Source organism: Mus pahari, chromosome 1 (genome assembly GCF_900095145.1).
Source record: "Mus pahari chromosome 1, PAHARI_EIJ_v1.1, whole genome shotgun sequence".
NCBI lineage: Eukaryota > Metazoa > Chordata > Mammalia > Rodentia > Muridae > Mus > Mus pahari.
Window position 1 is genome coordinate 55404664 of NC_034590.1, and position 14353 is coordinate 55419016.

A 14353-nucleotide genomic window follows, 5' to 3' on the forward strand; every position below is an offset into this window, starting at 1 on the left:
ATTAGCAGCTAACATTTAAAAACAAGGTTTTTAATAAAAATCCAAATTTCAGGTCTCCTTTAAAAATTCAAAATATCTAATAACAATGTCTCCCCTTTCCAGTTATCCAGAATTGAGAGATGGGTGCTCTGTGAGGGAAGTCTCAGCTCCATGGAGATGATGTGATAGGTACCTTTCTAACTAGGTTCGCTTGCGATGGAATCCAGGCAGACGCTGAGCTTGCAACCTGGGACGACTCTAGGCCAGCCTGTCATTTCCTAAGAAAACTTGGGGCAGGATGAGGCTTGCCAGAATCCAAGGTATTTAGTGAGGACCCTACCTGAGAGACTCCCTGTGAGCTCCCTCCCCCTGTAGCCTGGCTGAAATGGAGGTCCAGCTTTTGTGGCATCTCACCTGCAGATGAGGCCCCCGAGAAGCCGGCCAGGAGGAGGCAGCCCATGGCCAGCACAATCTTGAGGGAGACATCGTGTCTCCCAGAAGCTCTCATTCCAACAGCTTGCTCCCTGAAACACAAGCAGAGGGTCAGAAGCACAACCCTACAGTAAGCACCAACACGAAAGAGACTCACCCACCCCGAGGCAGGGGACAGGGACATGGCAGGAGAGGCACACCCCACAGGCCCAGAGCGGAGACCGTGTGAGTAGCTCCTCACCTACCATGACTCAGGGCCAGGCAGGGCCAGACACGCCAACTCGGTCACCATTCTGCCCCTGTCCTGTAGCTCTCAGCTGAGTGGCCCTCAAGCTCCTTCTCTTTGCCAAGGCACCTTTCTACTTAAGCCAAGAAACAGAAGAACCCAAGCGGAAGCTGAGAATCCAATGCCACAGGCTTGCTGGTCTGCTCTCTGCTGATTCTCGGACTTCTCTGGACTTTGTTGCCTAATCAGGGATGTAGTAGGTCTGCTGATCTTTGAACTTGATGTTGTTAGTGTGTGCTGCTAATCTGTCTCCTCTTTGCCCAGTGACAGAACCCCTAATTTTTATAGAGGTGCCTAGCCACCTTGAATTGGCAGAGCGTTCTTCAGTCTCCTTGTGGCCTCGGGATTAAGTTCAACTAATAACGTAGACTTCCAGCAAATGCCATTAAGGGAAAGGAAAAAGGACTCCCCTCCTTCCTTCTGCCTTTCTGCTGGCTGGGATGCAGATAGGATGGCTGGACCTCCAGTAACTCTCATGAGCCATATAGTAGGAAGCAAGCCGTGAGAACAGCAAAGCAAAAGAGAGGAAATCTAGCGCAAAAATAACTCTGGGTGGTGGCCTCATTCTTTTTTTTTTTTTTTTAAACTTATTATTTTATTTTACTAGATATTTTCTTTATTTACATTTCAAATACTATCCCGAATGTCTCCTATACCCTCCCCCTGCCCTGCACCCCCTACCCACCCACTCCCACTTCTTGGCCCTGGCATTCCCCTGTGCTGGGGCATATAAAGTTTGCAAGACCAAGGGGCCTCTCTTCCCAATGATGGCTGACTAGGCCATCTTCTGCTACATATGCAGCTAGAGACACGAGCTCAGGGGGTACTGGTTACTTCATATTGTTGTTGTACCTACAGGGTTGCAGCCCCCTTCAGCTCCTTGGGTACTTTCTCTAGCTCCTCCATTGGGGACCCTGTGTTCCATCCAATAGCTGACTGTGAGCATCCACTTCTGTGTTTGCCAGGCACTGGCATAGCCTCACAAGAGGCCGCTATATCAGGGTCCCTTCAGCAGAATCTTGCTGGTATATGCAATAGTGTCTGGGTTTGGTGGCTGATGATGGGATGGTGGCCTCATTCTTATGTTGAGACAATTTAGTTTCTATCTCACTAAACTTGTGTTTTTAATAGACTTATTTTTGCGATTCATTTATTTTACTTTTTGCTCATGTAGAAGGTGACACAGGAATCTACATCAAGATGGGAATTTTAAGAACACAGATTTTTGTTGTTTTGTTTTGTTTTGTTTTGTTTTTTTACTTTGTCTTTGTGCCCAGAGACTCTGTCTGAGCTTTGGGAAGGATCGCTCTAGTTTCTGAGCCATCTCCCCAGGTCCTTCCCAACAGACCTGTGTTTGTGCCTAGAACAAGCAGACATTATCTCCAGAAAGCGGCTCACGGAGACTCCGCCTCTCAGGCCTGCTCAGTGGCTAATCTGATGCCCCTGACCCTGGGCTCAGTGAGGCTCTTTGTGCCAGCTCAGCCAACCGGGGCAGGAAGAGGGGACCTTCTGCACAGGTGGGCTGGGAGGCGGGCTGGGGAGGAGGAAAAAACTCCGAATCAAAGCCCGTGTGTCCTCTTCCAGCACCGGGCCCGACCCAGACTGCCTCTGCCGGAACAACAGAGGCACTTGTCTCTCATATCTGGGAGGCCACCTTTCCCATGGCTCCCAGAGAGGAGTGCTCCAGAGCTTGAAGAGGGATGGTAGTGAGTGGTGCATCCAGACCTCAGGGGAAACACACAACACCTTTCTCAGGTCTCAGCTGGCTTAGAAAAAAAAAAGAAAAGAAAAAGAAAGAAAGAAAGAAAGAAAGAAAGAAAGAAAGAAAGAAAGAAAGAAAGAAAGAAAGAAAGAAAGAAAGAAAGAAGGAAAGAAAGAAAAGGCAGCCTGCCACCAGCTGCCAATGGGCCTTATAACCTCACTGGGTCACCACATTCTCCAGGGAATTTGGACCTGGACAACTGGCACCCTCACTTTATGATGGAATCTGGGGTGGGGGGGGGTACAGTATGAGGTAGGGGGACATTCCCCAGGATGGACTTGTGAGGATCTCACAGTTCTCATGTAACGAGTCATGCGTAAGAGGTCATGTGTCAGAGGATGTTTCCCTTGTGAATGGGTGGAAGAACGCTTCCACAGAAGGGGATGATGTCCAGTACCCTTTCCTGACATTACACCTTCGGCTGTGTTCTCTCCAGCGTCTGAGCCACAGGAGGTAGAGAGGTCCCTATGCCCAGCATTGCCCCCATTGCAGAGCATACAGACTTCAAGCTTTCCAGCACAGAGTGGCTCCCAGGGCCTGGAGATGGTCCTGCTGCCGTGGATCCTACAGATGCCCAAGTTTCTCTTGGGAACTGTCTACCCAGAAGGACCGCACTTTCAGCTGGCCGCCGAAGCTTCTGGCAGCAGGGTTGGAAGTAAGCTCCTTCGTTGGTGAGACGGGCTGGAAGCAGGTTTCAGCTGTGGAAGGCCTCAGAAGTGCTGACAGGGAATGATGCTGGGGACTTCTTAGGGGGTAATCAGCTGAGTCTGCACTGGTCAGGCTTCAGGGTTGCTAAGATATTAGTGATGATGGTCTCAGCTGGCCTGTCCCTGAAGGGTGTGGAAACCCCATCAGCACATGAGAGGAGTCGTATGGTTTCCTCAGCAGACCTGCACAACAGGCCATTGAACATCTTCACAGTAACAAACGGAGTTTCCAGATGGCCAGTGTTCCCAATCTAGATGCTGTACCAGCCTTGGAGATGCATGGATCAACAGAGACACAAGAGAGTCCATGGCTGCCATGTATAGAGGCTTGGTTCATCCTTCCATGACTGTCCTGGAGTCCCAGGGTTATCACCTGTAGAGCAAGCAGAGTGTTAAAGAGGACCCAGTGGTGTCCCAGTGATGGTGGCACTCGTGAGCACACTTGTGACCTGTGGCTTCCCAGCTCCCAGGTATGGGAACTCCTGATGCCTCAAAGGCTGCAGAAGGTGAGACTTTCTGTAGGGATTCCACAAGGAAATAAAGATAGGCAGAGAGAATCCAAGGGCCCCAGAGTGAGCCAGAACACATTTCTATGGGGGTCACGGCAGGGGCTATATCTCCTTTCTTGTTACTCAGCCAAGCCCGAGACAAGCCTGAGCTAACAGATGAACAATACAACAAGGAGGTCAGGACTGTGAGCACCAGAACCTTCCTAAGGTCCCAGCCATAGGGCTCTCTCATTCTTTGAGATCGGAAAAATGAAATGAAATAGAAACAAGCTGCAGGGCCATTACAAGCATCAGAATAGATGCCTCCCATGAAGACCACAAACTCTGAGTTTGATGACAGCACAGGAACACTGGGAGCCACTCATACCAGGAACATTCAGTGCCCAGTAGGAAGAACCCGAAAGACTTGAATCTAAAACTCTGGGCTTGGGTTCCTGCTGTAGCTCCCATCAGCTAGGAGGTTCTCAGCAGGTCACTCAGCAGGACCTTGGTTTTCTTATAAGAATGGGAGCAGCCATGGTCCTCACAATCTGGACTTACATTGTGAGGGGCAATCGGATCATAGAGTTCATGGCCAGTTCGTGAGGCCAGTGGGATGGCTAAGCGGGTAAAAGCCCTTGCCACACAAACCTGCAGGAATGAGGGAGGTAGAGAGACAATCGTCTAGAAGTCTGCAGGCCAGCTGGCCTGGAAGACGGACCCCTGGAGCAGAAACAAGAGAGGCTCTGCCTCAAGAAGGTAGAGGGAGAGAACTGACTCCTGAGTGTCCTACGAGGAGCATGAGACAGGTAGTCAGGCACATCATCTTAGACTTCCCTTCTCGCTCGTGCCCGCCAGCTACACACCAAGCAGCTTTTATCACTCTCCACATATTCTCACCATGAAGTGGGGTTTCAGCACAGGGCCCAATGCCATAGAGCCAACTGATCATGAGCCAGGACCCTCTAAACTGTGACCCAAAATAAAGCTCTTGATTTATCACAGGTGCTTGTTACCATAACAGAAAGCCGACAGGTACACCAGCATGCAATTGCGGATCTTTGAAAATGGTTACAATCTTTCTGCAGCGGAGTTTTCTCATCTATGACAATCAGAACAGGCACAAACACGGCTCCTGCTAGACAGGACCACTGCCTGGTTTCTTCCAGTAGTCACCACTGTGCTCTCTCACAGCCACCCTCTGCAAAGTGTCTAGTTACATGTGAGGAAACTGAGACACGCAACATAGTGTGGCTTAGTATCACCCAGTTAAGAGGCAGTAAGCTTCAAAGTCAGCTCTCTCCTCAAGGTTATGGCTCCGGTTCCTTACGGTTAGCTGTGTGCAGTTTAACCCTAGGATCTCAGAACACCAGAGCTGGCAGGAACACAAGACATTGTCTAGTAAGTACGCTTCACACCTCAGCACGGCCATAGGTTCCCAAGAGTGCCCATTAAAAGGAACATTCTCACACACAGTTCTGAGACAAAGCTGGAAGGCAGCTCCATCAGAATTTAAATGCCCCTGGGTCTGAGTAGCATCCCACCCTGTAAAATCGGCATGCCAATTTTATCTCTACCATAACCCACTGACGACCTAATTGTGGCCCTGACGTAAGGTTGGAACAAGGTTTTGAGATGTGGGCAGATGTCTCTACCAACACTCTAGAGGTCAGAAAGGCTGTGGCCTCAACCTTCTTTCATAAGAACAAGCTTTTCTCTCCGTGAACGCCACACCTCCACCATGGTTCCAAGAGCCAGATCACCTGCATGGTCTTGGCTAAGGCTTTTTCTGGACACCCACAGGACATCCCAGTAGCCACCAAGAATCATGGCAAAACTGAAATGCCAAAGCCAGGAGACCTCATTCATTGGGCAGCAAGCCCTTCAGACATGACAAAGCAGACACCTTCTCCAACATGTTCCAAGGGAGCCACCCCCTCCTTAAGCCAGGCAAGAGCTGTTCCCTTGGTTACACCTTATCTGTACCCAGGCCTAGCTTTCTCCTGACGGGGATATATATCTCTCCGGCCACCTGATCTGGAAGCAGCACTCTAAAGGAGAAGGAGGCAGGAGAGTAGACAGATTGAGTCCTGCTCTGAATAATGGGTAAACAGGAAGTTGAGTCCCTAGGAAGCCCCCTTAGTCCTGAGCCCCTTTGCTCTTCTCAGGGTGCCCTGTTAGCATAATCTACTTTGATGATATATGTAAGACATCTGTGCAAGGGACCCTAGGGTCACAGAGTCTAGCCTGTCCCTCAGATAGGCGCACCGAGAGGACCCTTTGCCTCTGATGCTGAGTATTCCTCAGGCTACTCCATGAAACTGGACATGAGCCACTCCATCACATTGCACTGCTGAGACCTGCCTCACTGCTGCAAAGACCTGAGCCCCAGCAGCTCTCCCAAGCCACTGGCTTCCTAAGATGAAACAGTCTGAATCTTCCTCTCCAGCCCACAGACGCCCCTCCCAGCTGCACTTCCCTGTGGGTACCTGTTACCAGGGAAACTCTTCTATGAGCAGATCCTCACCTGGCAGGGCTAAGAAAAGTGGTTTTACGTTTCTTTTTATGCTTTTGCTTGTTTTGTGGGTTTTTTTTTTTTTTAAATGGGTCTCATGCATGCCAGGTTGGCCTCAAATTCCCTGTGTCATCAGAGGACGACACTGAGTTTCAGGGCCATCTGCCTCTACCTCCCAAATACTGGAACAAATGTATGCTATCACGCTCAGCTCATTTGTTTGTTTTTTAGGTTTTGTTGTTGGATTTTTGTTTGTTTTTTTTTTCAATTTATTTGTTTGGGGGGAGTGGGAAAACAAGGTCTATATAGCTCAAACTGGTCTCAAAGTCATGATTCTGCCTTAGCCTCCCAAGTTCCGGGATGACAGGCGTGTGCCACTATATGCAGCTCTGATTGAGGCTTTCTAACACGCTTTCAAGTGGGGCCAATACGGCTGGGTAGTCGACTGTTGGTAGCAAGGACCTAGTTTACTACTTTGCAATCTACAAACTGAGACCCATAGAGTAGAAGGAAGTTGTGTACATCGAGAAGAATCAGGTAAAGGAAAGCCTGATTCAGTATCTATCAGAGAATGTTTGGACCAAAGTTAGAAGGCACACACTGCCTTCCTTGCCATCTAGTTTGTTTGGGAAGAAGGAGGAACTGAGAGAACTGAGAGGGTGTATGCCTTGTCCCCTTTGCTTCCCCCCAAGTCACAATTTGGATTGTAAACACATGTCCTGGGTGCCCTGCAGAGGCTCAGATAGTCATCCATCATCTCCATCTTCACTCCCTTGCCTGGGGGGAACTTCCTTTGATCTGGGGAATTCCCACTGGAGCCACCTGTAGGAGCCATGCCTGGGTGCTGCAGGGCACCCGAAATGGCTGGAGTCCTCACCACAGATTTATCCCACACCTAAGCACCTATCACGCCATCCTCGGCAGTGAGCTGTGACAACATAGCTGGGAAAGGGCAGCCCCGGGTCCCTGCTCCCCTCCACACTTGGTGCCCCATGAGCACTACACTGGTGTGGGAAGAAGTAAACCAGACTTCTGTCTTCAGAGGCCCCTCAATCACATCACTTCAAGCAGAAGGCCCCGAAATTGAAACGATGGGCACGGCTCTCCAGCAAGCCAGATACTTTGCAGGAAGAGTAGATGCTTACTTCAACATAGGTGCTTATATTTTTACCCTGCAAGGGACAACTCACTTTCCTTTTTTTGTTGTTGTTGTTTTTTGTTTTTTTTGTTTTTTGTTTTTTTGTTTAGAGCTTCACTGTCTAATTTCTAATTCAGTATCTACTTATTACATATGGCTATGTCAACTTAAAGTGAAGATAAAAAATAACCCTCAGATTCTCCCTTTCTTTCCTTCTGTATGTCTGTTTCTATGTATGTCTATCTGTATCTCTCTCTCCCTCTCTCCCTCTCTCCCCCTCTGTTGTATCTAAATGCATGTACACGTTGCACACGTTGCACACATATTAAGGCTAGAGCACAGCCTCGGGTGTCAGTCCTCAAGCATGACCCACTCTGCTTTCTGAGACAAGGTCTCTCACTGGCCTAGAGTTTGCTGATGAGGCTAGGCTGGCTAGCCAATGCGTCCCAGGGACGTCTCTGCCTCCCCAGCACTAGAATTATAGCTATATGTTACTATTTCCAACTTTTTCTGAGAATTGAGCTCAGGTCTTCATGCCTACATGAAAAGCACTTTACTGACTGAATTATTTCCCAAGCCCCAAATTTAGTTTCTTAGCAACACGAAGCAAGTGAAGTGTGTGGTAGGGTTCCTACCATGAGCATTGGACCCGAACCATCTGCTCATGTTCAGCTCTGGTTGCCAGCCTTGGTGCTCAGTGATTCAAACGATGCACACTGAAGTGATGAAGTCTTTTTAGAGCTAAGGGGGCTCATGGTATGATCTGGGCCAGTGTGGGCAATCGCGGTTAGAGCATAGTTTCAGGCCTACTGACCACCTTATCAGAAATTGTCCTGTTAAGGGTCAAACAACCTTCTCCAACAAAGCCTCCAAGTGATTGTGATGTATTCAGAGTATTAATTCAGTCTAAAAGGGACACGTGTCAACCAGCAGTTAAGTGTCAGCCTTGTGAATGTATGGCATGGTATTGGCTAAATGCTGACAATTCCTGAAGCATTGCAGCGGGGGCCTCTGATGGGCCACTTGAATGTGAATTTAGCCTGTAACAACCCAAGACTCAGTTCGCTCAGCTTCAAAATGGAGAGTTATAGAGCTGTTGGAGGCAGTGAGATAATCCCTCTAAAGTGTGTGGCACAGTGGGGGTCCAGGGTGACCCTCCTCAGGTGTTGGCACGTTGCCATCATCCATATCTGGCTTATGTTCACTGTCTGACTTAGTCGACAGTCAGCCTGGGTTATTAAACAGGGCTGGTGGTCTCTCAGTAATGGGCTGGTGGCATCTAACTAGAAGTGCTTTCTCAAAGCTTGTCACCAGGACTGCCAGCAGGAAACGGCAACATGGGACAGTATGTTTGCATTGTGAGAAGAAAAGATAAACATGACCTAACGGGACCTACACACTGGGTTCCATCCAGGCAAAGGGTCTACCTGGATAATGCGGCATGGTGAATGCACCACTCCATTAGGGGCCCTGATCCCCGATGTAGCCAGCCTCTTTATTGGAGAGAGTACAGGAAAGCTGGGAGCTGGCCTTCTACCTCAGAGGCTGCGGATAGGGTGCCAGAGAAGGACACTTCTTTGATTATTTGCGCTTTTTAATTACATTTTTATTTTGCTCAGATTATTTCATATGGAGCAGGGAGGGTTGGTTGTCCCCTGAATTTAAGCAAAAACCAACTCCCCCCAAAAGAGGAGAGAGATGAAAATCTAGGAAGACGATGACCCTGTCCACCTAACTCAGCATTACAGGGTCACTGTTTTGGGCCCAGGAATGAAGCCATACTTGAGAAAGAGAATAGAGACACTCATGGCACCCAGAGAGCAGATTCATTAAGCATCAGCCTACCTTGTCCCCTTGATGCCCACAGGTCTCCCTCACAGTCTATGATGTGCCTCCTTGATTTAAATGTTTCCCCACAAGACCAACAGTGTCATTTAACCCTGGACCCCTGGGGGCTCCCAGAAACCAAGCCACCAACCAAAGAGCATACATGGGCTAGTCTGAGGCCCCGCACACATGTAGCAGAGGACTGCCCTGTCTGGCCTCAGTGGGAGAGGATGCACAGGTCTAATCCTATAGAGACTCAATGCCTCAGGGAAGGGGGGATGCCCTGTGGGGAAGGGGAAGCACCCTCTCAGAGGTGTAGGGGAGGGAGGATGGGGTGAAGAAGTCTAGGAGGTGGGATCAGGAGGGTGGGCAACATTTGGGATGTAAATAAATAAATGAAATAATTAATAAAAAGAAAGTACTGAGGTCAGTTGATAAAGAAATATCGCTACAGGATGAATAAATTAGCTATAACTAATGAATTTACAATAAAACACATAAATGCCAAAAAGAAAAAAAAAAAAAAAAACATGTCACCCCACTTCACCACTGCCAACCCAGCTGCTACTCCACACATTTTGTAATTCACAGTTGAATATTCAGTTTCTACCTCCCTGAGTTCTCCCTGTCTTTAAAGTCTCCATCTTTGCTTCTTTCTTTGCATCCCCAGGTTACTGAATGAACACGTGTGTGTGTGTGTGTGTGTGTGTGTGTGTGTGTGTGTGTGTGTTCATCTCTATCTGGGTATATATGTGTGCTCTTATGTGAGGAGGCCAGAGGTTAACCTCAAGTGTTGTTTCTTAGAAAACATCTAGCTTTTTTTTTTTTTTTTTTTTTTTAAGACAGGGTCCCTCACTGTGACCTGGGCTGACTAAAAGCCAGCAATCCAGTGAGGAGTGCAGCAGGACCTGGGACTTCACACTGTGCCTGCCACTCTGAGCTTCATGGAGCTCTAGCTTCACTCCTGCCAACTCAGTTTCAGCTTCTGGCCCTGCTGCTACTGCTCCATGCCCAGTGCTGGAGACATCCCTGGGTGGGGTGGGGTCATGGCTGCCTCCTATCTCACAACGAAAGTGGTTTACATCTCACTTGGATAGAAATGGAACTTGAGCTGAGTTTACATTCCACTAAGGCATTGAAGAGCTCAAAGAATGTTTTTCTCAGCACGCGGAGATCTAAATAACATGTACTGTATGGGTAGCTTCGCCCTCTATCCTAAGGCCCCTCCTCACTGTCCCTCCAGCTCCAGTATCTTGTCTGCGTGGCACATGACAGACACCTTTTCCCACTGTGACATGTCTCTCTCAGGAGCCTCTTGTCCTTCCCTACATAGGAGCATAGTCTTCTCAGCCCATCAAGCAGGTTTAGAGAAATGATCTTTATCTGGAAAGAACACTGAAGCTGTACTACCCAGCCCAGGTTCCTTGGCCTCCTTACAAGTATGCTGATTCCAGTAGGAATTTGCAGACAGGAGCCTGTCAATTGGATTCAAAGGCAAGTTGCCCTAGACCTCAACTGTAGTTTCCTAAGCCTTTATCTGCCGATGGCTTTTGTTCCTGGCAGACTGGGCTAACTCATTGTGGCCAGGACACACCAGACCATGAGCATCTGGCTGGATCACAGAACATGGAGAGTTCCTGTGGGGCAGAGTCAGAGTCGCTGGCCTCATGTCTTCCCTGGCTCAGAAAGTGACGGCAGTGGGAAACACTTCATCAGCTGTAGTTTAAGTGAAAATCCTAGCATCAGCAATCAACTGGGTGTTCCTTCTGGCTTGAGAGTTCCCCATGCATGCTCACTTGTTTCTGAGGCTCAAGAAAGATTTCTGCCAAGTGCCACATCTCCACCAGGTGTCCCATCAGGCTGGGGATCCACGCTGCTCCTCTCTAGGGTATGCATGGGGTAAATGGATGGGGGCTCATAGTTCCACAAGGGATGAGGATGTACATGAAAGTGAGGAAGCCAAGGCTAAGCAGATCAGTGTAGGATGCAGGTACAACTTATAAAGCACCTTCAATGTAAAGTTATCAGCTTGTTCCTGAAAGCATGCAAGCCACCAGAAGATGGGAAGATGGAAGCAGCTGGAAGTTGACTAGTGTGTGCTTTATGAAACATAGTGACAGGGTGGGGAGGGAGTACTCCTGGGACAGGCATGAAAGCATTCTGGGAACTTCAGGGTCACACACACACACACACACACACACACACCACAAGCACACACACACACACACATACACACACCACAAGCACTCACACACCACAGGCAAACACACACACACACACACACACACACACACACACACACACACACACACACTGATGCCTATCAGGCAGGTCATCACTGGACATGTCAGGAAACACTCTGCCCTGCATCGTGTGAAGACTTACAGTCTATCTGGGGTTGGGTGGAGAAAGCAGAAGAACCAACCAAACAAGCAGATGTGAGTGTCTGCTGGTGTTGGGAGCTGGCAGGGTGGGGTGGGGCGAGCAGAAGAGAAGGGTGGTAAGGAAAGAGCTGTCTGACAAGGTGACATGTTGGCAGACCTAAGAGAGAGAGTGTAGAGCTGAAAGTGTCTGGGCATACTCAGGTGGACCAGAGTGTCTGAGCTGATGGCAAAAGGAGCGCTACCATGGACCGAGGAGGTGGGTAGTGAGCCCCTAAGAGCTCTACCAGGAATAGACAAGGGTCAGGGAAGGAAATAAGGATTTGAACTGGGCATGTCAGAGAAACGATATCTTTGTGGGATGCCGAGACCCACTTGGCTAGTGTGCAATCCATTCTATGGTCTAGGGAGGCATTTCCCCTGTCGGCTGCTGTTTTCCTTCTGTGCCTTTGCCATTGTGCTGGGCCATGCTCCACCTATGGCTCCCATGCTGACTGTAATAACTGCTGGAGAAATGTCTCCAAAAACATGGTAAGTATATCACAAGGCCTGAGTGAGCCGTGCTAAAAACTGAATCTAGACCCTGGGGGAGAGCAGGAATGTGGTAGGTCCAGGGAAGTGGTTTTTCCAGCCCACACAGTACACATGGGAAGGGAAATTTTTTCAGAGAGACAGCTGAAGAAAGTCAGCTGTGTCTAAAGGCTCTGTGCACAGTTCTGTCCTGGGCATCTAAGCTACTTTTGTATGATGAAGGATAGAGTAGGTGTTGCTTACTACTAAGTTAGCTTTGTTCAAGATAGTCTTACTCTATAGCCCAGGCTAGCCTAGACCTCACTCTCTCATCTTAAGTTGGCCCCAAACTGCAGTTAATCCTCCTGCCTCAGCTTCCCAAATGCTGAGCTTATTCATGATCCACCATGCCTGGGAAGAGTATCATTCAAGCTGCCCCCACTAGAGGAAGGAGAATGGCAATAGAGCGAGGCAAGCACACCTTGGGCTCGGAAGGCAGGCAGACGAGTTGAGAGGTCTGGGGGAGATGAGGTGTAGTGGGTGTGTGAGTGTTTAACAAGAAAGAATGGGTATGAGTGGATGCGTGTGGTGGGAGCGGTCACAGTGTAGACCTGACAAGCTTACAGTCTCTTTCTCACTTCCCAGAGATCTGCTTCCTGGGCATGGCCCAGCCTCGGGCTTTTGTGGCCCTGCCAGACCCTTGGATGATTGGCATAGGCGGAGCTCTCTCGGAGGCACAGTGAAAAGGAAGAGTGTTTTCTTTTCTACCAAAATAAAGGAAAAGCATTTCCCCTTAACTATACTGATACCACTGGCTACCGAATATGCCGGGGGGCTTCACACCAGACAAGTCTCCAGGTCTCTGTACACACTAACAGGTGTCCTGCAATTCAGTTCAGTCCCGGCATCATCGTGAGCTGTGTGTAATACAGCCGTCACAGGGTTGACACCTATTAAACACAGAAAGGGCTCATGATGGAATTTGGATACCTATACTGTGAACTGGGCATCCTTCACACTACAGAGTAGCTAATCATAGCAGGCTCACCACATGCAGTTCCAGCATTCGGCAGCCTCAATTAGAAGGATTACTACAAGTTTAAGACCAACCCGGGCTAGATATCCCGTCTCCAAAAACATAAACAAACTAATCAACCAACAAGCAAATCAATCAGAATGCTGCTGGGAGGAAATTGGAGAGCAAACAGACTCTCTCTCTCTCTCTCTCTCTCTCTCTCTCTCTCTCTCTCTCTCTCTCTCTCCACACACACACACACACACACACACACACACACACGCACACACACACACAGGGGCTGGGCGAGTATGTGAGCATGGCCTGAGGACTTCATCAGACGAGGGTCCAGACACCGTTTGGAATGATGGTGATTAATGTGAAGCCTCAGAGGCTGATGGAAGGACATGCTGTGTTTAGTGTGAGGGAGGTAAAGGATCTGGGCAGGAAGGAGCATGACCAAGAGGAAGTAGAAAGACAGCACTGCCATGCCACAGGCTTTCTGGGCTCCCAGAGTATGCTGGGGGCTTGGCTGGCCTGTCTGCACTCCCCTCTGCACTCTTGATTCTTCTCATGGGTTTGAGTGGGGCTAAGCCATCCACATGCGCTCCTGATGGCTAGGCTTATTCAGAGATTGCCGGATAACCCAATAAAGAAAGGGGGCGTTGGCTGGAGTTATTGGGGATACAGGTTCACATCCTGCAGTGGCTGGCATGTGCCAGCCTCTACACCATGAAAGTGACATGTGCACAGGGGAGCAGAGAGCCTGGGGGTGAAAAAGAACAAGCCTTGAACATCCAGATCCAACTATTCTTGAAACTAATAGCATCCTTGGGGTGTTCAATTACACGTGGCAACAAAGTTTCTATTTTGTTTAAGCCAATCTGAGTTGTGTTTCTGACATTCACTATGGAAACGGTCCCAACTAGTGAGGATCCAGAAGGGAAAGCAAAGATGAAAGTTCTTCCAGGTCTCTTTGATCTCATAAAACAGGGACAAAAGACTTCCTTTTCCACACTGCAGCGTGCCTGTCCCCAAGAGATGTGGGCCACCCCAGAAAGAAAGAAAACAGTGTTGTCACCACAGTAGGTGGGTCCTGACCTGTGGGCCTGCAAGTCTGAAGCCAGCCTAGGTAACTTAGAGACCTTGTCCCGAATGAAATCGAATTTTAAAGGGTTTAAAGGCATCGCTCAGTGGTAGAGCACTTACCCAGCAAGCAAGGCCCTAGGTTTAACTGCCAACACCATAGAAGAAAGGGGAAAAAAGAAAGGGAAGGGAAGGGAAGGGAAGGGAAGGGAAGGGAAGGGAAGGGA

At 49.0% G+C, this 14353-nt stretch overlaps 1 protein-coding gene across 1 annotated transcript in view; it reads right to left on the reverse strand.

Moving 5' to 3' along the window:
* The window catches only part of Cemip (cell migration inducing hyaluronidase 1), a 154104-nt gene that overhangs the window by 64329 nt on the left and 75422 nt on the right, over positions 1-14353 (reverse strand). The window contains exon 2 of the mRNA XM_021192571.2: positions 394-503. Within this exon, the coding sequence (XP_021048230.1) occupies positions 394-503 (110 nt within the window). The remainder of the gene's footprint in view (positions 1-393; positions 504-14353) is intronic.